The following is a 21,692-nucleotide window of genomic DNA, read 5'->3' as shown; positions in this document are numbered from 1 at the left end:
AACCTTAATTTTTTTTAAAAAAAATTACAATCTGATCCCGAAATCCTTTCCTTAATGGATTGAAGTCGGTTCCGGCTTCGTTTTTTCCGTATCGGTCTCGGTTCCAGTCCTGGTTCCGGGTTTAAGCATGCCTAACATGGGGCAAACCATCGCACATTATAGAATGTAGTAGTTATTCACACACCATGCATGTGCTGTAGAAATATTAAAATATAAATGAATGTAATTTAGATGATTTATTTTGAATTGATAATATACATAGAAAGTGTTATCGTAGAATAGAATCAGATAAGAATAATTTTAAAAATAAGAAATAAAATTTATTATATAAAACGATGATAAATACAAGACGGTTGGAAAAAAAAGTTGAGAAATTGTGAGCGGTTTGCAAATTGGACGTGTATTTGTGGATTAAGAAGTGGGTTATTGGGATTTTCAAATTTGATTTAGGTTTGAAAATTTTCAAAGTCATGAAATTATATTCAAATATTTCTTGTGAAATGTCATGATACTTTATTATTAAAAAAATATAATTTAGTCTCACCACTTAATTTATCATAACAATTTTTTTAATGGGTTTATGTATTATAATATGTTAAGATAATGATGAATTTTGTAGTAGTTTCAATTGATTATTACTCCATCCGTCCCATATATATTGTCCTATTTGGATTTTCACACATATTAATAAAAATGTATTGAGAAAACAAATTTTATATAAACTTCATATTTTATTATTAAAAAATAATTGCACAATTTTTAAGGTGTAGTTAATAGGGATATATTAGTAAAGAAGTGTAAAAAAATATTATTAAATGTGGTTACTATATATTTGAGACAAACAAAAAAGAAAAAGTGGACAATATAATTGGGACGGAAGGAGTATTATTTTTAAATGAGGTAAATATTTGCCACAAAGTCGTGAAATCTCGAGCTTATCACTGAAAAGGGAGGTATATGAATAACGTAAATTTAGAATTGAATAAATAAATTTTCAAGTTTTAAATAATGTTAAAAGTTCGTACATATATTATTACAATAATTCTATTGTAAGATTTTGTTATTATATTTTGAAATTTTGCATTGAACTAATCATCAGATTTTGATAAATGAAAATTTTGTATTGTAAGAATTTTTTGTTGTATCTAGGCTTTGGCATGACTAATAATTAATAATGTGGTTCAAATCTATAAAATTCTACTATAACAAATATCAACTTATATATTTTTAAATGAATACAAAATTTTCGATATCAAGATTAAAGGTTTCTGTATAAATTCTCCAACAATACGGCTGGCCCGTGATCCTACAACTCTCATCTCTACCCCTCTTTCAGAGCTGATGCCTCCATGTTCCTCGCTCGTCGACTCGTCTATCGTACTCGTATGTCTGCAAACAAAGTAGCAAGAAAAATGAACACATGCCAACGCGAACAACCCAAATAGAACATGTAAAATTCGATCTCTCTTAGCTACCTAATCAAAATCATACTTTATCCAAATTATGGTGAAACTTGTGGCAGCTCCAACTCTTCACTTAATCACAGTCCCCATATATTCAACAACAAAGATTCACATAATTCTATATTCTCAATTTCTCATAAAGCCAATCAATATACTACATTCTAATTACACTTTTTGATCCTTTTACATCTTGCACGTGATATGGTCATGACATACCTATCTTGCATGTTATACTGTCACAACATACCTGATACGATCGACTAATAGTTGGACACGAAAAGCTGGTGTACAGACTACAGAATAAAAAATGGTAGCCAATACCTGATGACGTGGGTTTTGGAAATATGCAGTCAGTTCTAATCTGGAATCACAGAGACATTGGCATCTCAAGTGCATAAAGCCGTCGCTCTCTTGTGCTCCTTCGTTTGTGTCCGATAAATTGTGTACATGACTATATGTTGTTAACTGTAAATAAATCCCATGGCCAAATTCCAGAAAGACGTTCATCTTCATCCCCTGCCAACATTCGAAAGGACACTGAGCAAATGGTTCACCCTCGGCCACTGCCAAAATTTCGTGCATACCTGAAATCAAAGTTGTAAATCCTTTTTTAGCTTTCTGTGATCTACTGTGATCTATCGTATCGCTCAATTGCGGTGCTGTTCAAGAAAAATATGTCCAAACAGGAAATTTTTGCGAAACCTCTTGTCAAGGAGTTTTTTCATCAACAGAAACCAAATTCGAATATGTTAACTGTGAGATTTCAAGCCATACCAATTAGCTTTTCCAATTGGCATATGCTTCAATGCACTCGGACAAATAATTATATCCTTATGGCCAAAAGGCTGACAAGCTGACTCCTCAACTTCGTCGCTTTCTCTGAAAGACTTCTACTACCCTGATTCCACTCTTCCCAATGGCACCAGTCACAACTATATGATTCCAATCTTATGCACAATGATCATTTTAATCACTCAGAAATATACCATATTCGAGGGCCCATATAAGAATTGATGAATGAGGCACAGCCCCAGAATCTTTGAACTTGTGTTTACCAAACCAAGAAGCACAATACCTCGCAATCTTCTCATCGATTTTCCACTCTGACCAAATCTTCACATAGATGCCTGGCGCAATAGTCAATTTGAGGACCAACATACCACCTTAGCTTTATTTTAATGCACACTCTTTTGACAACCATTGAACATCCTGTTTTTCACAAAATACAAAAGAAAGATCAGAGAATCAATTAACAAAAGGAGACAAGTAACTTGGCGAGCAGGTATTTATTATGATTTAGATAACCATTCAGAAAATGTATCCTAATTAAAAGTCCGTTTGATCAAGATTGGGGCTGACATAGATGTATTTTTCCTTCATTCAATTTCAACTCTATTACTTGCTTTTTATGTCTCTGGTTAAGAATAACAGTTGCTTCCCTGTTTAGATTTTAATTCTCCCTCGATCAGCCGATCACAAATGAAATGTGAATATCTGTCCAACACTTTTTGAAGAACTCAAGCCCAAAGCTTTTGGACAAGATGCGACAGTGATCTTGCACTGCTGCAAGAAGTAAAGGGCCCCTTTACCTTGATCATCAACCAGACTTCTTTTCCTTCAATCAATTTTGTTTCATTGACTCGATTACTTTGTTCAACACATAATTAACTTAATATTAGGCAACAAGGAATGCAGCAATCTTATCTCGCTTCTCAACAAAATCAACAAGAATATGTGATTTAAGAAGCCACCTAGTGGGGGTGATGGGCGAATGACTTGTTCTGTTGTTCAAGATTTATAATTGGGGCTTCACATACAAACTATAGCATCACACCTAACCTATTTTTTAACCCTCTGCTAAGCTTTAACCAGCTGCATTGTGAAGAGGCCTAAAAGACGTCTCCACCTGTTGCCGACAGTAATAGCACCTATCCAACAATCTAAAAAAAAAAGAAAAGAAAAACTAGCCAGGCATTTGATTTTGACTATTCATGGAACCATAGCAAACCATTCAGAAGTTGGCGGTCGTACACACTACAGTTAGGTACTATAGCTAGCCAGAAAAAGGTTCTCCATGACTAATTATCAGTTGTTATTCGTTGAAATTCTAATAGGATATAATGCTTGTATATAAAAATCAGTAAGCCCTAGGAAATTACAAGCACTGGTCTCCAACACATTGTTGATTTGTGTAAAGACTATCTTTGATACAATAAGCACAAAAAAGTAGTTTGGGCTCACTAGATGTGTTGCCAAACTTTAAATATGAAACTTGGTGGCAATAACTTGACTTGTAGCAGCTTAACCAAATTAACAAATTTGATTTTAGGTACTCTGTATAATGAACTGGATTTTCCAGGAGTTTGGTTCACTTCATCAGGCCTAGCAGATAATGAGATGGAAGAGGTAAAGAAAAGAAGTTTCGAAGGCTACGGTGCTTTAAAATCTTTAACTTTCTCAAAGTTTGGTCGGGAAAGGCAATAATGCAAGTGTGAAGTGCTCACAACCATCCCAACCAATAAACTACCAACTTTGTCATGATTAGACTATTTTTGTCATACATCTGCTATGACCAGATGCATTATTTTTTGACAGACCTCTAAAACAGAAAGATTTCCAAGTGTTTTTGAAGAACTCGACCTTTCACGTTCATGAAAACTAAGATAAATATTTGTGTTCTCATTCACAACATGAAACTTTTAATATTTTGTAATCGGCCACTTTACCATGAGAACAGAGGGTGACTGTAAATTTGTGCAAGTTTTTGCAAATGTAATTTGACTCGATTGACACCAATTTTGCTTTTCAAATGTCTAAACCAAAACAAAAAACATTATCCCAAGAATAAAATACTTTCTCCTTACCAAAATAAAGGTTTTGTAGTGTACAAAACAAGGTCAAAGTGTGAAATTAATTGCAAGTCAATTTGAATGAACTACTGAATCAAACCTCGAAATATAAATATATTGAATGTGTGAGCAGTGAGCATATTTAGCTCAACAGAGAAATGGTAATAACTCAAAGAGAATATAATTAGAGACAGCAGATGAATAAAAACACATACCATGTAACACAAGCTTTCTGAGAGTAGAAGTGCATCAGTCCATCTGTCAGCTTTTATAAGTCCTTTGATAAGATCAACAAAGACAGCCAATTCAGGAATTTCTCCTCTTTCCATCATATCTGCATATAGCTCAAATGCCTTGTCAACTCTATGTGAAGAGGAGAGGCTTCCAATTAAAGAAGAATACACATTCATGGCAGTGGATGAAAAGACAGGAAATAATTTAAACTCTTTAAGCAGCTCAAAAGCAGTTTCCAGTCTCCCAGCCTTCTGAAAGCTATCAATCAAAATTTTGTAAGCCGGAGCAAGGGGTGTTGAATCATCTTTACCAATTTCATCTACTAATTGAAGGCTTAGTATCAACTCCTTAGAATAGCCTTCCACGACCTTACGATAATTTGCCAAGTAACTAGGCCAATGGATTTGCTTCATCTCCTGCAGAAGTTGGTAAGCCTCATCCAGACGGTCAGCACCACAACAATGGTTTATTAAAACCCTATAGGTGATGTAATTAGGAGCACATCCCTTGCGGACCATCTCCTGGACTAGTTCAAGGCTTCTATCAACTTTACCGGCCTTTCCAAAGCCATCTATCATGGCAGTATAAGTCACAACATTCGGATTACAACCCTTTTCATCCATCATCAACATCAGTTTGTATGCCTCATCTGTCTTCCCAACTTTACAGAGACCATCTATCATCGCTGTGTATGTAACAACATTGGGTGGGCAGGAACATTCAAGCATTTTTGCCAATACTTTTAAAGCAAGATCCAAACGTTTATCTTTAAACAATCTATCAATTAAGGAGCTGTAGGTATAAACATTTGGACTGTATCCACGTTCTGACATCTTAGCAAATACTTCCTGTGCTTCATCTAGCTTGCCAACCTTGCAAAATCCATCAATAAGTGCATCATAAACAACCTCATTAGGTTCACAGTGATTGGCTATCATTGTATCCAAAAGATTGCGGGCCTCTCCAACTCTGTGTGCTTTGCATAAACCATCAATCAAAGCTCCGTATGTTATAACATTAGGCTCCTTACTACTGTCATCAGCAATTTCAAAATAAAGGAGTAAATCATCGGCATCCCCATTACCCCTCATGTTTTCGTAAATTGAGCAAGCCTTCGCTAAATCTCCAGCTTTGCAGTACCCGTCAATCAAAGCAGTAAACGTGACAATATTTGGGGGACATCCTTGTGACAACATCAACTCAAATAGCTCATTGGCTTTGGATATTTTTCTTGCTTTAAGGTAAGCATGTATAATTGCTGTATATGTCACCACGTTGGGGCTACATCCCTCCCTCATCATCTCATCAAACCAGCGACGAGCTTGCTGAATGAGGCCAGCTTTACAGAACCTGTCTATCAGAATTGAATAAGTGTGGACATTTGGCACGGTGCCATTCCTTCTCATTTCCTGAAATAATAAAAAAGCTTTGTCTACTTTTGAGCAATCACAGAGAAACCCAATGATTTTGTTATATGTGCCAGGTTCCACTATGAATCCATTACGCACCATTTCAGAAATTACACCATACGCTTTCTCAGGCTTCCCGACCTCACAAAGGCAACGGGCAAAATTGCTGACATTGACCCTGTTAAGTACTATTCCAGCATCAACCATCTCAGTATAAGCTTTTTCAGCCAAATCGAACACTTCTGGACTTGGCAAGTTCTCATTGCCACAAATATTTCCAATGAATATGTTGTACACCAGATAACCAGGCTTAAAACCGCAATCCTCCATTTTCTTGAACAATTTGTAGGCATAGGCATGGTCTCCAGATTTGCAGTATGCATGGACAAGAGAACAAAAAATTTTTGGACTCGGATAACAACCTTCCGTAATCATCATGCTAAGAATTCTTTTACACCTTCCCAACTTCCCTTTATTCAGGCATCCACAAAGTAAAATTTTGTATGTTACAAGATTAGGAACACATGCATCTGACCGCATCCTATTCAAAAATTCCATAGCCTCCTCAAAAAGAGAACCCTCGCACAACCCCATAATCATTTTTGTATAAATCACGGTATCAGGGACGGCCTCTTCCTCATCTATTAAATTAAGGGCATCCCTCCATTTCCCCACTTTACACAAAAGATACAAAAAGCGACCTAAAATATCAATGTGCATCTTAAAACCTGAATATGACATCTCTCTATAAAGCAAAAAAGCAGTATCCAACTTGCCTGCATCCAAGAACACCCGGATCAACGCATTATAAGTCAATCTTGACGGTTTGAACCCAAACTCCTTGAGCCTTCCCAACTCCTGTAAAGCCAAATTCCACATCCCATTTTGGCAACACTTGCGAATAAACACATTAAGCAACGTCCCAAGCACTTCTCTATCGCCGTCTTTCAGTTCAAGGAAAAAATAATCCGGAACTCGGTCGTCGTTCTTATTGCAGCCTAACAGCTCTAGCAAAGCGTCATAAACAGCTAAAGTATGAGTATATCCTATTTGCCTGCCGGCCCACATAAAAAATTTGACACCCAATTCCGAATTTTGAACATTTGTCAAAACATCAACCACTAAATTCTCGTCCAATTTCTCTCTAAACTGTCTCAAGAATTTCTGGGACTTCTCTCCCAACATGTCATTATAATTTTTTAAAGCAGATATTATCGAAAACGCTTCCTTTGAACACTTACGCGACTCAAAATCTTCGAGTTTAGCTTCGGAAATGGAATCCCTTAAAAATGAAAAGTCTTGAGCTGAAAGGTTTTGGGCCGGATAGTTCGCAGTTGCCTCGGAGACGCCAATTTCTTGCGGGCCTATCAATCCTTGAAGATTATAATCAGTGCTTAGTAATCTGTAGGAGCACTTGAATGAGGAAGCGATTGGCGTTGGCAAGAAGAAAGCAATTTTCAGTATTCTTTTGCTCATTCTTCCGCTTCCCGTCTTTTGCTCTCACCATTTTCATTTAAATGTTGCCATCACATTTAATTCTTTTTTTTAAAAAAAAAATAATAAACTCCTCACACTTATTACAACACACAAATATTAGTCTTCTATCAAACCGCGTTGTGGGACTTGTGAAGGGTTTTACTAAGCTTATTAAAAAGAGTTTATAAGTTCCTAGAGCTAGAGTCGTTAATTTGGTTTAGATCCGTCGGGTCGGCCTGGCCCGCCACATAATTTAAGTGGGTTGGGTTGAAATTTTTTCAATCCAACAAAAGGTGGGCCTAGATGGGTCAACCCGCCTAGGCCCGCGACCCGCACGGGTTGGCCCGCGGGCCTGGAGAATTAATAATATTTTTTAATTTTTATTGTGATATATGTATTTTTTTAATAAAAGTTGTGATTTTTTTTGTATTAATTACTTTATATAAAATTTACACACATGAAATCAATAATTAAAATTTTTATTAATATGTTTCTATTAATATTTATTTATGAAATGATATTTATAATTAATTATAATATTTTTATTTATTTTTATTTGTCATGAGCCAACCCGCGGGCCGGCCCGCCTAACCCGCAACCCACCTTGGGTTGGGTTGGGCTGAGGATTTTCAGCCCGCCAGGATGGTGGGTCGGCCCACCATCAACCCGCCAAAAGGTGGGTTTTTGGTGGGCCGCCCCGCCCCGTCATGAGTTGTCCTGTTTGACAGCTCTACCTAGAGGTTAAAAGCTGTTTTACGAGCTTATAAGCTGTTAGAACTTATTTTAAAAATAAGCTGTTAAAGTGTTTGAATAAACTTATTTTAAATAACTTAAAGATGTTGATGTGTTTGGTATTATAAGATCTTTTTATCGTCGAAATTACCAAAAAAAGTATAATTATATGAAAATAATGTTTCGAGTTATACATATATGAAAATATATTTAAAATAAACATATATTAAAAAAATAAAATTGTTATAATATTTTATTTTAGAAAATTTTATGTGATTTAGAATTTTTTTAAAAAATAATATTTAATATTTAATGGGTGGAGGATATGATGAAGATTTATTAAAATATTTAAGGATATTTTAGAGAGATAGAATGTTAAAATAAGATATTTTTGAAAAAAGTACCTCCCCCTTACTTTTATAAAAACAACTTATAAGCTGTCAAACAACTTATTTTGACAGCTTATAAGCTGTTTTTTAAAAAATTTACCTAACTAAAATTTAGAGCTTAAAAGCTCTAAAACAGCTTATAAACTGTTTGAAAGAGCTTTTAAACTCTGTCAAACACCCTCTTAGAATAAAATCACATTCAAACTTAAAGTAGCGGAAATGTATAGATCAATTTTACACAAATACTAGCCAAAATACTAATACAACAACAGAAACTCATGTCATCATGGTCGACTAAACCAACATTTCTCTTTTCATAATATGGATCCTATTTGAGATTTTGTAATCCTGTATATGAAATTTACAATAAATAGAAGAAGGTAGAGGTTAAGTTTTTAAGGACTTAGTGAAATAATAAACTGGCTTTGTACATTAATAACAAGACAAAAAATATCGGTGCAGTATTTCAGTATGAGATGTCAGTAATAACGTATGAGTATGAAATATTTTGTTAAGTGAATTACAGTGACTGATCAAGATTCTAAAGTGAATATCGTAGGTTAAAGAGGTGGTTCTCACCAACATTCGACGTAACAATTTTCTCCACGTACTCTAGTTAGGATCCGTACAATCGATCATTTATGAACCGAGGTGAACTCACATTTCCGGACCGAAGTCATGTTGTTCATTGGACTAACAATTCGGTATAAAGATCGTTGTCCAGGCTCAATTCATTCGATCATTTATTCATTCATTCAGTAGCCAATAACCAATCGGTAATCAATAGAAACCAATAACAGTCCAGAGATCAAATATGCAGGACAGAATGATCAATAAAAATGAGAAATAACCCAGATGATCGTAATACATGAATAAACCATAGTTTATGTAATTTTACCGTAAATTCCAGGTCAAATGCCACATAATAATATTGAAGGAATCGACAGTAAAAACCTCACCTCATGAATTTGGATCAAATGATCTGATGAAATGGCTCGAAATGGGGTATATAAATATTTATAGGTGAGAATTGAAGGGAATGAGTGACAATGGTTCTAGCACTTGTTCAAGCCTAAACACACCAAGTGTCATGTAAATGTTTTAAGAAAAAAAATGATAAAATAAGAAAAATGTATATAATTTATTAATTTATTTATTATATTTGTATTTTAATTTATTTTTGTTTTATAGCATATTTTTTTCATGTGTTTATGGTTTGTAGTACTCAATATTTATTGTCATAAGATTCATCTAAAATAATATAATTAAGTTATTTACTACTTAAAATTTAAGTTAAACACCACAAAATAATTTTTGGGGTGTTACACGAATGATATTTGAAATCAAAACAAATATTTTTGATATAAAATTTAATTTATAAATAGGCTAGCTAGAATAAGAGATTTATTTCACATAAATTTTTCATGATATATAAAATAAAATAATTCCACGTACAATCCTAAAAGTAAATTTTGAGCTCATTAATCAACATGTTGAATTTATTATATCGTCCATATTAGCTATTTTTTTTTTAAATTTTAAATTCAGATAATAATCCATTAAATTAAACATCTATGTTATGAAACTTCTAAACCCGTTAAATCCTATAAATAGGTCAAACGACTCCATGTTCTCATATTTTCTCATTTTAACGTCCCAAAATCTCTTGATTTTTCGAGAGGGATCGAGTAATCTCATTTATTTGGCTAGAGGAGTATCATATGTTTATATTTTATATCAACATAAAAAGCTACAATATTTGTTGTAATCATACTTGGTAACTAACTGGAAAACAATAGTACAAATCATCCCAGAATGCGGAAAAAAGATTAACGTACGTAATAAAGATAAATCTTTTTGAAATCACATAATAAAGAGATTTGGATTCTGCTGTGCTGAAAATACAGTGACGTGAACTTTAAAAGTTATCAATGAATTGAGTCGACCATAATCATCTTAGGTAAAAAGTGCACAGCACACGTTTTTCAGTCGCCGTAGAGGATCCGAATCCATAATAAAGAAGTTAAAGTTAGAGCTTTTGCAGTATGAGAGGAACACCATGCTGTGGCTGGAGAGTGATGACTGAGAAGGGAGCATGCTTGTAAGAGGCCGACAGCTCGAATTTGAAGTGTTGCAATATCATGGCCATAGCTATTTTTGCCTGAATCATCGAAAAGTTCTGGCCGATACAGACTCGAGGACCAGAGCTGAATGGTATGTAGGAGAAGTGTTTTGTGTTTGTTGCGCTCGAAATTCCTTCCGAAAATCTCTCTGGTTTGAATACATTGGCGTCGTCTCCCCATATCTTTGGATCGCGGTGGAGTAATCCAATCAGAAGGGTCAGCTGTACCCCTGATGGAAGATCCATGTTTCCCAGTTTAGCCATCTTTGCGGCTGCTCGAACTATTACCGGAACGGCTGGGTACAACCTCAGAACCTCTTGGAGAATCATGGTTACCTACAAGTGCATGTAGAGTTTATGTATATGTATATGCACACCAAATCTGTCCTAATTAAGCAGGCTTACTTCAAGAAAACTACTTTGAAGTTCTAAAACTTTACTAGTGAATTAAGATTCTTATTTTTCCATAGCCTTCAATCTTACTAGTGAATTGCATCCAAACTAATGTAATGTAAGGAGCTAAAAAGAAATGTAAGATTGAAGGCTATGGAAAAATAAGAATCTTACAATTTTAAGTTGGTTCAGTCCATCTACAGTTGGTTCCTTCCTTCCAAAAACTAGCAAAACCTCCTCTCTCGCGCGAGCCTGCCAATCCTGGTGTTTGCTCAGCAACACCATCGTCCATGCCAGCAAATTAGACGTAGTCTCCGAGCCGGCGAAGTAGAACAGCTTGCACTCTTCGATAACATCTTCTATACTCATTCCCATGTTATTGTTTCCATGTTCTTGGATTTCTTTTAAGTTAGATTCCATTAAAATGCCTAATAAGTCGTCGTTGAAGCTTTCTCCTCTTTCAGTCGCTTTCTCTCTTTGGTTAATGATTCCTTTCAGCAAGGAATGGATTTCTCCGACTACTGATTTCATTCTTCTGTTTGTTTTGGTTGGAAAATGTCTGCCAATTAATGCATGTTGACCCCAAAATCAATCTTGGGAAAGACTTGAAAACTAATGCCTGGAAGGCTAAGTATCAAAATATACCTCCCAAATATTAAATTACCTCCACCCTGGGATAAAAGAGAACAGCATGACTTTGAGAGCAAGTTTAACTTGTTCCCTTTGAAGCTCAAATATCTTTCTACCTTCTCCATGACTAATTCCAAATGCAGTCCGCGAAATCACGTCGCCGGATAAGTCTTCAATATAAGGCCAGACATCAATCTCCCTTGTGCTTTTTTCACCGCCGGAAGCCAACGATTCCCATTTCTCTATCATGTGAGAACAACTCAGACAAATTGGCCCTACCACACTCTGCATAATGGAAACTCGAATTCGACATCAGAAAGCATGGAAAAAGGAGAACCTTTGTACGTGGGACTAGCCTTTTTTTTTCGCACAACTATGGTGGTCTGGTAAAAAAGATTAGAAGTATATATAATATACCTTCAACTTCTCCATATGGAAGGCCGGATTGACGATTTTCCTACGTGTCGCCCATTGATCATCCTCAAGATAAAGAAGTCCTCCCACAATAGTTTTACCTATAGGGTCTGGAACTGGCTTGTGAAATTCCTTGGGTTTGGTTAGAATCTCCTTTATGAGCTCAGGATCAGTGATATTCAATCTTGGTGAAGGTCCCATCCATACAATAGAGTTTTTGCCTGATTTTGATTAATCAAATGAAATACAAATAAAATAATCTTAGGAATAAATTAGCTAGGCCATAAAAAGGTTGTATATGTGAGTGCAACCTACATGAAAATTAAGAACAAAAGCCTAGCTAATTACATAAAAGATCTGGTTTTTCGGATCAAAGAACCCTCAGAAGTTGCTTGTATAAGTTCATGTGAATCACTCATATGAAATCTTACCATACTTGGCAATGATTTGGTGGTAATATGGGAGAATATGAGATGAAATGTCGTCATTGGAAAAATCAATTGATTTGGGCTGCTCTTGTTTCATGGCCCTTATGAAGTCTTTCATATCACCTAGTAAAAACCTGTATTGATTCCCATTGAACCCTTGTTTCCTCAAGAATTTCTCCAGCCTCTTGGGCTTGAACCAAACCCAATGCAGCACCCTCACAGCTAGTATTGAGAATGACACTACAATGAGGGAGATGATGATTGAGCTTAGTTTCACATCCATTTGCTGCCCTTTTCCCCACATGATATATAATTTGTTCTGATTTAATTCGAAACTCCCATTTTGTTCCTGTTAAAAGAATCACTCTTGGTTTCTGCCGAAATAGATTGGCTGGGACGTTGGTGTCTGAATCTGCAGTTTGAAGGCACCGAATGTTGGACGGTTCTAAGTAGTCTTTTAGTTTTCAGTTCTTGCCTAAATGATGGTAAGCGGTAACTATATATTATATTATATATAGCGGCAGTTTGGTATTGGATGCTTTCACGTAGGGGTGGGCATATTAAAATCGAAAAAATTGGTTGAACCGAAAAATTCAGTTTTTTTGGTTCGATTTTTTCGGTTTTTCGGCCGGTTTCGGTTTTAAAATGTATGAAAACCGGTTTTTCGGTTCGGTTTTCGGTTTTATGCCCCGAAAAAACCGAAAAAATCGAACCGACCGAATTTTGATTAAAATAAGAATTTTCTGGATATTGATTGGGCCTTACAAATTGGCCTTTTTTTTTTTTTTATCACTTCTATGATTTTTCTTTAGAAGATGTAAGCTTATTTTAATTAAATATGATTTTTATGGAACTTAATAGTCGCTTTATTGTTTTAATTGAAATCCATATTGTAAATTCTAATGGAATAATTTATGTTTAATTGTTATTAGTTCTCTATTATGTATTACATGCATCAAGTGAGATATCATTTTAGTTCTTAAAAAAATTTTAGTATTAACTTTTTATATTTTGGTTTTTATTTTAGTTTTAAATCCATAATTATTTTAAACAATTCATAATTTTTTTTGTCCCTAAACTAATATTTGCAGTCGTGCAAAATAAATTTAATTTATTACATAAACCGTATAAAATCGACCAAAAAAACTGGACCGAACTGTAATAAAATGGTTCGATTTTGGACCAAAGATTTTGAAAACCGAAATCGAAAAAACCGAACCGTAATAAAGTAAAATCAAACCAAACCGACCGATGTCCACCCCTACTTTCAAGGGATGGGGATTTTCAACCTGACAACGAATCAATAAATTAATAAATTTTAAATATCAATAGTCAATACAACATAAAATAAAATGTAGAATAAAAGTAATACCTAAACTTTATATGTTTTAACAATACTAGGAAATTACACGTGCAACGCACGTGATAATAATTCTTTTGTTTGATTGATATCGAAGTTATCATATTTCTTTTAAACTTTTTAGTTTTTTTTAGAAATTAAGTGTTATATAGTTTTTACGGTCAATTTCAAATTTCAGTCATTATGATTCAATATCTAATTAGCTACTGAATTGGGGGCATTACGCCTTTATCTTGTCTCTTTTGTAATCTATTTGTTGGTCTCTAGTCGGCGTTTTTCTTGTAGTATATTACATGCTTTAATTATACACCAGATGTTATTTATTTTTTAGCTAATAACTTTAAAGCAATAACATATGTTATATATTTTTTGAAAATTTAGCGTAAAAAATACATATAGAATTTTGTTAAGCTCTAGTGTGTCAAGCTGACATTGCGCTGCTTGATCTGGTTGGCTAGGTGACTGTAAAAGAAGGATATATACAAGATCTTAACGAATAATACTGTCTCTACTGGACACAGGGTCGGCGGTAGGAAAAAAGTATAAGACTGGTCTCAAAGGGATATGAGACAACACCGGTGGGGGTGGGGGGGGGGGGTGTTAATCATGCAAGGGTGAGAGTAGTGCTAGGATGTGTGACATCTTGGGAAGCTCAAATATGTCAAGTTGCTGACGTTGCACTTTGCTTGATCTGGTTGGCTAGGTGGTTGTAAAAGAGGGATATCAGATCAACGAGTAATACTATATCTGTTGGGTACATGACCGACAGTAAGAAAATAATAAGACTGATCTCAAAGGGATATGAAACAACACCAACAGTGGCATGCCCTTCCCTAGACTCATGAGCTTAAGTCTTAATAACTCGACCCATATGTGCTGCCACAAGTATAAAAAAATAAAGTTGTACCTTGGCTAATTAACAACGATAGTTTTTGTCTCAGTGGTTAACGTTTGATCCTAACAACGTTATAGTTGGTAGTAATGATGTAATTAAAATATTTTAAATCGTACAACAACTCAAGTGTCATGTTTCGATTGTTTAACCTAGAATGGTGACGATTATTGCACCCCAATAATATCATTCTCAATAATTATGATTGCAATCAATATGAGTCAAAACCATGATATTGGTTCTATATATATGCCAATTATATGACCGACCGCTTATGGCTTTGTCAAAATTTATAGATGATAGTAATAGTACGAATCAAATATTTTAAACTATATATGCAGTAGCTCACACGTCATATTTTGATTGCTCTATCCAAAAGAGATAATTATTGCTCCCAACATAAGAAATATATGCGCAATGATCATAGTTTTAATTCTATTGATTTGTAAGTTAAAAGTGTGATTTCTTTGAGAGAATTGTTTTTGTTCCATTAACTTGTCCAATTTTGAGTTTTAGTTCACTGCGTTGTCGAATTTTGGTTTTAGTACAGTACCTTTTAATTTTTAACTGTTGTTAGTCCAATATTTGACATGATATCTGAAAAGTCAACAAATTTCAATATCACGTCATCATTTTATGCTATGTGCTTTCTCAATGCCAAATACGCATTGTCCAGTTTCACGTCAGCAATTAGATCAAATAAGATGAAAATTAAAATTTAATGTACCAAAAGCAAACTTTTAAAACTTAGTGGAACAAAACCTAAAATAAAACAAAGTTATCGGGCAAATTTTTTTTTTCCCTTTATTTAAAAGCTTTATTTGGAGATGCAAGTTGATCTTATATGGATAAAATATATCTAAAACATATATTATTTTTACATCTGGTAAAACATGTTATTCATATAAGACTATTGTTGTAGCTTGACTTGATTTGACTTTCAACCATATTGTTCATGTATAATATATTCAAATTTTTCTTGTGTGTACTTTTGTCCAACCTATTGAATAAATTTGTGACAAGAAAATTCAATTTAGTTATGCAATTTTAATTAATTATATATACATATATGTTTCATAAATTTAGCATACTCTTAATTTAAAATCTAACATATTAATATGTGGCAAATCTCTCTCTCTCTCTCTCTCTCTCTCTCTCTCTCTCTCTCTCTCTCTCTCTCTCTCTCTCTCTCTTTTTGAAATCAAATACATATAATATGCAACAATCAACTTTACACTTTTATTTGTTCAAATATTGTAATTATTTGCTCAAAAAACACTCATAATTAGCTTTAATAGGAATGGTGATATTTTATTATATTATTTTTCTTTCTATTCAAGATTATAAGTCATGGTAATAAATGATTTTTGATAGGATCGGTTGGTGGTATCGTAAAATGCTTTCTCAACAGTATCGGTTTGGGTGTGAATGCTAATTTCCCAAACTGATATGCACTGTAGTAGTTGACTCCTGAATCTTGCAAATTGAGTTCAGTAGAGGTTAGTTAACTGAACTGCTTTCTTTCTCGCGTGTCTATTTTAATCAATCAATTTTAATTAAGTACGAAATGAGGTCGACTAACAGATTAGAACTTATGATCAAGAACTCAACCCTCGACTGATTTTTGTTACAACGAGGTTTGCAGCACCTCAACTGATAAGCACAAATACAATGCTTGTAGTAGCCCGATTTTATTTTACAAGATTAGTTTGCTAATCATGTTTAGATATAATAAAACATGGTTAAGGGATTTTATATATATGATTAAACGGACCAATAAATCGGATCCAGAACATCCAAAGTAGGAAATGAGCTTTTATGGGCTTGGACAAGTTCGAACGATCCAAACTGGGATCGGATTGTCCGATGAGATCGGGGCCAAAGATGGAGTTCGAAAGCTATGGGGACGATCGGAGCATCCGAACTAGGATCGGAGCCTCCGATCGTAGTGTCATGCACGTGGCAATAAGACTTGAACACGTAGCTGCATGCATGATATTGGAGCCTTCAAAGTGGGGATCGGAGCGTCCGATCGTGCTCTATAAATAGGGGGTCCGAGGCTCTCATTTGATTGCCAATTCTGAAACCTCTCCTCTTCCGCAATGGCTCTATTTAAGGGCTTCGGGACTCTTTTATAAAGAGTTGGAGTAGGTAGTATTATTTTTATAGTTAGCGGACAGTGTCCGTAGTAGCGGCCAAGCGGCGGAGCTTTGGTGAGGTGTCTAGGGGTCGTAGCGAGGCTATGCCCAAGCTCTGGGACATTCGACATCATCGGGCTGGCGATGGACGAAGGTATATCTCTGGTTTCTTATAGAAAATAAGGAGTATGCTATAGCTTAGTTAAGATTTTTAGAGCATGTTAGATGTTATTTGGGTATGTTAGATAATACATGGTTTTTATGCATTATAGCGCTGCATGGTAAACTTGGAACCTAGTGGGAGCTTCTAGGATCTGCCTTAGAAAGGTACGAAATTAGTGTTCGAAATACCTTGACTGAGTATACATGCATTATGTGTTGCAATTGTTTATATGTCATGATTTTATCTGCATATATTATGACATGTTATTATGCTGAATGCATGATCATCTTGAGCTTGTATTCTTGTCATATCCTGTAGTAGGTTGTTTATCCTATCCTACTAGCGGATGGTTGGACACATGGACTTGTGTCAGATCACCAAAAGTTGGGTATGTAGGTCACCTCCTGAAGCGACGGCACAACGTGCTACCTACCCAGGGACCTAGTATGTTCTTGATCGGATATTCTTGACCTCGTGTCTTGGTACCCATTCATTTGCATTAATATTGTATACTCATACTCTCGTACTGAGCGTTTTATGCTCACGTACTCGTATTGTTGTTTTTGGACACCCCATTCGACGGGGCAGTTGCAGGAAGTTCTCCTAGAGATCTGGAGAGTGACCAAGGCAAGATTGCAGGGTCAGCCACTAGATTTTACCGTGCTGGTATTTTAGTTATTTTTAGTTTCCGCAGTTTATCTCTGATTTTGATTATTGTTTAAATTGCATGCTTAAGCTTCTGATTAGTAGGTGATCCCGGTGTGGGTCACTACAATTCTTGTATTACAACTCAACACTCAAACACAATATGATCGAACTGATCGAATGCTTGTGTTCTTTGGCTATTGATATATTCTTTGAAGGTAAGCTTGAAGTTCCTCGACTGAATGTATGTGGGTAAACTGAAAGTGTTCAGTTAACCTCCGATAGCTTGAATATATATGCGAGTTCTTTTCTAAAGAGCCGGATGCTTTTTCAAGCACCCTTGACATGTATTTATACTTGGTGGACAACGACTCTTTCAAATTCAAATTGGAGCTGTTAGCTTGTCTTTTCCTTGTGCATTCTCTGACATGATAGTACATTGTTGTGATCTAGATTTGCGACGTCATCTGTGTACAGAAAAGTCTATCCACAAGAGTTATATTGATTCAGTCTTGATCACACAGTTTCTTGGATAGTTTAGTGGCTCAATTGTTTAGTCTGGGTAATTCAGTTTGGCTTTGTTCAGGTAGTTTTGCTCTCTGAATAGTTTGGCCTTGAGAGAGCTGACTGATTCAGTTTAGCTCCCTGAATAGATTGAAGTTTAACATGTGATTTCTGTTGATTGACTCGACTGCTTGACTACTTCAGTTTGGCTCTGGTCAAAGTCAACTCAATTTGGCCTATTTTAGTTTGACTCTGAAGCTTGTCCAGTCTACTTCTTGTGCTTGACTTCAGTTTCGCTTCTGGACAAGAGCAGTTGGTCTCTGAATAAAAATCACGTATGTTCCAACGATTTCTCTTTTTTCTAGGTTGTTATGTCAACACCAAAACTATGAATTTTCCAACAATTTTTGATGAGATCGGTCGAGGGTGGCAATACTGTTTTCTCGATATCACTGAAGCAGTTGACCCCTGAAACTTCATGTTCAGTTGAGGTTGGTCAACTGAACTACTTTCTTCTTGCGTGTCGATGTTAATTGGCAAACAAATATTTTGTGCGGAGTGATGTCAACTAACAGATTAGAACTTGTGATTAAATGGTTTTATCGGAGTAGTGAGTGAGTGAGATTTCTTGACAGAAATTCAGATAACTCAAATGTTTGTTTCTGGATGTTTGGAGATTTCAATACTCCTACGTCACCCCTTCTTCCATCTCGAAAGGATTCACTCTAGAAGACTTTGACTATTACAACACTTTGCAACAACGCACTCCAAGACTAGGACATACACACAATCGCCTATCCCAGAACTCCTAGACTCAAGAACTCAGCCTCGACTGATTCTTGTTACAACGAAGTTTGCAGTACCTCAACTGATAAATACAGCTATGATGCTTGTATTAAAACTCAAAAGTTAAACAAGATTTGATCCTACTGATCTGATATGTTGGCATGCTCGCTTGTGTTTTTTATCTCTTGATTTCTTCTTAGAAATGAACTTTGAGTTCCTCAACTTGAACGTATAAAGATAAATTGAAGGTGTTCAGTTTACCTCTAATAACTTGAATATATGCGCGAGTATTTTTCTAAGGATTTGGATGCGTTTTAAAGCACCCCTTGATACGTATTTATACTTGGTGAGAAACGACTTTTAAAAATTCAAATAGTGGTCATTAGCTTATCTTTTCCTCGTAAATTCTTTGATGTGATTGTGCACTGTTGTGCTCTGGCTTCTGCAATGTCGGTTATATACGAAAAAGTCTATCCACAAGAGTTAGGTTGATTTAGTCTTGATCATGCAGTCTCTTGGATGATATAGTCTATCAATCGTTTAGCTTTGATTTGGCTGTGAGACAGTTTGACATATATAGAAATTGATTCAGTTTAGCATATGTGAAACCAATTCAGTTTATTTCCTTAAACTAAATGCAGTTTAGCTCATTTATTCGGTTGAGTTTCAGTAAAAAATCAACTTAGTTTATATCTTCAGTTTAGCTCCGAAACTCGTACATTTTTCTTCTTTGGTTCTGCTCGTTGAGCGCGTGCAGTTTACTTCTGATTTTTTTGTTCAATTTCGTTAATATCAAAACTATGTAATGTTCCAACAATTTTCCCTTTTTTTTTATATTATCAAAACTCTTGTTGATCTTTGCGGTACTTGACTGCTTCTTCACTTTTTATGGAAATCCTTGATTCGGGATTTTATGTCTTGTAATATCTTGACTGCTCTTTGGTATGTGCCTTGTAGTTGCTATCTTTTGATTCTGCCATTCCCCCTTAATTAAATTATGTCCTCAAGGCTTCATGTGAGAACACTGGACTGATGACATAAGTTTGACTCATCATCCTTTTCTGAAGGTGAATCTCGACTGTCATTACTTGATGGAGTTTGATTCACTCAAATTTATTTTATTAGTTGATAACTGCTACACGTCTTCATTCCCCCTCAATTAATGATTTCTCTTGGTAGCTAGGTTTTTGGAAATGTGTTGTCTCTTCGTATTCTCAAGAATACCCGAAATGTTTATGGGAAAATTTAAACACGTGTGCGACTCTTCGTATTCTCAAAAATGTCAATAAATAAGATTCTAGGATCATTTTAGTTTAACTACGATATTATAACAAAAATGGAGGCACAAATGAAGAAATGTGAAGATGAAGTTTCTTCGAAGACAGAATCCACAAAACTAAGGCGAGGTCCTTGCAGTCAGCTACTGCTCCTCTCCTACAAGAAGAATATAAGCGGCTTGAAAATTATAACCAACAACTTGGCACTTTCAATTCTGAAGATGTCTTTAGCTCTGAAGATGTATTCCTGCTGTAACGCCCCGATTTTATCTTAATTGAGCTTATTTGAGATAATCAGGGTTTCCAGAGTTCAAGAGCCGACTTGTTTTTTATCAGGGTCTATTTTGCAAATTTTGAAAATTTCAGGGACTAAAACGCAAAAGTGGATTTGCTATATTATTTGGTCTTGGAATTCATTTGACCAAGTTTCCTTAGTCCTTATTCATCCCCTCCATCACGTTTCTCCCCATTGAAGAAGCCTCAAAGTTCTTCAAGCTTTCAGATTTGAGTTTTCGGTCGATCCGTCCGTTGGAATTTATTTCTGAAGACAGATTAGCGATCACTGCAGCGAGAACTTAATTATATCGTAAGTTTCTCTCCGATCAGATACATTCTATTTTTTGGATGTTGTTAGATTTGATTGAGTTTCGAGTATGTTGTTCTTGGCAGAGTTTTGATTGTTTATTCTCTGTCGGTTTTGAAATAGAGCGACGTTCGGATTTGATTGAATTTTGGAAGCCTATTTTTGAAAATTATATTTTGAGATGTGTTGGAATTGCCTTGTTACTATTTTCTTAGCATTTATATGAGTTGATATCGATATTGAACTGCTGTCTGCGTTTTCGATTTGTTCAGTTTATAGCCGTTATGCCGCCGGTTTGAGTTTTGGGCTTTTGAACCGTGTTTGAATTGTAGAACTTTGGATATTGAGTTTTGATCGTCTTTGTTGATCTTCTTTGCCTTCGTACAGATTCGTTTGGAGTTTGTCGAGCCCTATGTTAGCAGCATTTGATCGTCAAGAATTGGACGAAGAACGGTAAAGAGATTTCCTTGAGTCGTTGTTGTTGATAGATTGTTTAGTTTTTTATATAACCTTTTGTTGTAGCTTATCCAGAGTTGGAGCTATTGCATTGAAAGGTACAAGCCGTCATCGTTAGCGGGATAGCATACTCGGGACAGTTGGTTCTCGAGTTTTCCCTTAAAAATCACATAATTGCATCAATACTTGTTCTAGCATGTGAAACTTGTATTTTGTTGTTGATTGAGTTTTGTTTCATGGCTTAATGTTTTATGTTTTCTTATGCATTCATATTGAGCCAAACCTTTGATTTCAGTGGGCAGAACAACCTTTCTTTTTGTTAGACGTTTTGGGGGCTATACCGTGAGTG

General features: G+C 35.3%; 2 protein-coding genes across 3 annotated transcripts; both read right to left on the bottom strand.

Moving 5' to 3' along the window:
* Window positions 1-1,909: 1,909 nt before the first annotated feature.
* LOC140887336 (uncharacterized) lies at window positions 1,910-7,468 on the bottom strand. 2 transcript variants are annotated; one of them, XR_012151793.1, is made up of 3 exons: window positions 4,528-7,468; window positions 2,238-2,672; window positions 1,910-2,047 (listed from the first exon to the last, which is right to left on the bottom strand). XR_012151793.1 is itself a non-coding variant. In XM_073294521.1 (2 exons), exons 1-2 carry the CDS (start codon window positions 7,429-7,431, stop codon window positions 2,634-2,636), a joined length of 2,943 nt encoding a protein of 980 aa, XP_073150622.1. In that variant the 5' UTR covers window positions 7,432-7,468; the 3' UTR covers window positions 2,068-2,633. The 2 variants fall into 2 exon arrangements, 1 of the variants encoding a protein (XP_073150622.1); XM_073294521.1 differs by lacking the exon at window positions 1,910-2,047 and having other exon boundaries at window positions 2,068-2,672.
* A 3,113-nt stretch (window positions 7,469-10,581) lies between these two features.
* Window positions 10,582-12,849, bottom strand: LOC140892575 (cytochrome P450 CYP72A219-like). Its single transcript, XM_073301509.1, has 5 exons — window positions 12,543-12,849; window positions 12,115-12,332; window positions 11,732-11,982; window positions 11,242-11,626; window positions 10,582-11,010 (listed from the first exon to the last, which is right to left on the bottom strand). Exons 1-5 carry the CDS (start codon window positions 12,841-12,843, stop codon window positions 10,582-10,584), a joined length of 1,584 nt encoding a protein of 527 aa, XP_073157610.1. The 5' UTR covers window positions 12,844-12,849.
* Window positions 12,850-21,692: the final 8,843 nt, after the last annotated feature.

The sequence above is a fragment of the Henckelia pumila genome, chromosome 3 (genome assembly GCF_033568475.1).
Source record: "Henckelia pumila isolate YLH828 chromosome 3, ASM3356847v2, whole genome shotgun sequence".
NCBI classification, from domain to species: Eukaryota; Viridiplantae; Streptophyta; class Magnoliopsida; order Lamiales; family Gesneriaceae; genus Henckelia; species Henckelia pumila.
Note: the sequence above shows the minus strand (reverse complement) of the source record. Positions and strands in the feature narration are given on the sequence as shown.

What these genes read in the sequence shown, in the direction of transcription:
- LOC140887336 (XM_073294521.1), bottom strand. Translation starts at nt 7,431, where the DNA reads ATGAGCAAAAGAATACTGAAAATTGCTTTCTTCTTGCCAACGCCAATC. An exon ending in CAGAAAGCTTGTGTTACATG is followed by an intron (nt 2,673 to 4,527) that starts GTATGTGTTTTT and finishes TGTGAAAAACAG; the next exon opens with GATGTTCAATGGTTGTCAAA.
- LOC140892575 (XM_073301509.1), bottom strand. Translation starts at nt 12,843, where the DNA reads ATGTGGGGAAAAGGGCAGCAAATGGATGTGAAACTAAGCTCAATCATC. An exon ending in CCAAATCATTGCCAAGTATG is followed by an intron (nt 12,333 to 12,542) that starts GTAAGATTTCAT and finishes AATCAAAATCAG; the next exon opens with GCAAAAACTCTATTGTATGG. An exon ending in TCCATATGGAGAAGTTGAAG is followed by an intron (nt 11,983 to 12,114) that starts GTATATTATATA and finishes TCCATTATGCAG; the next exon opens with AGTGTGGTAGGGCCAATTTG.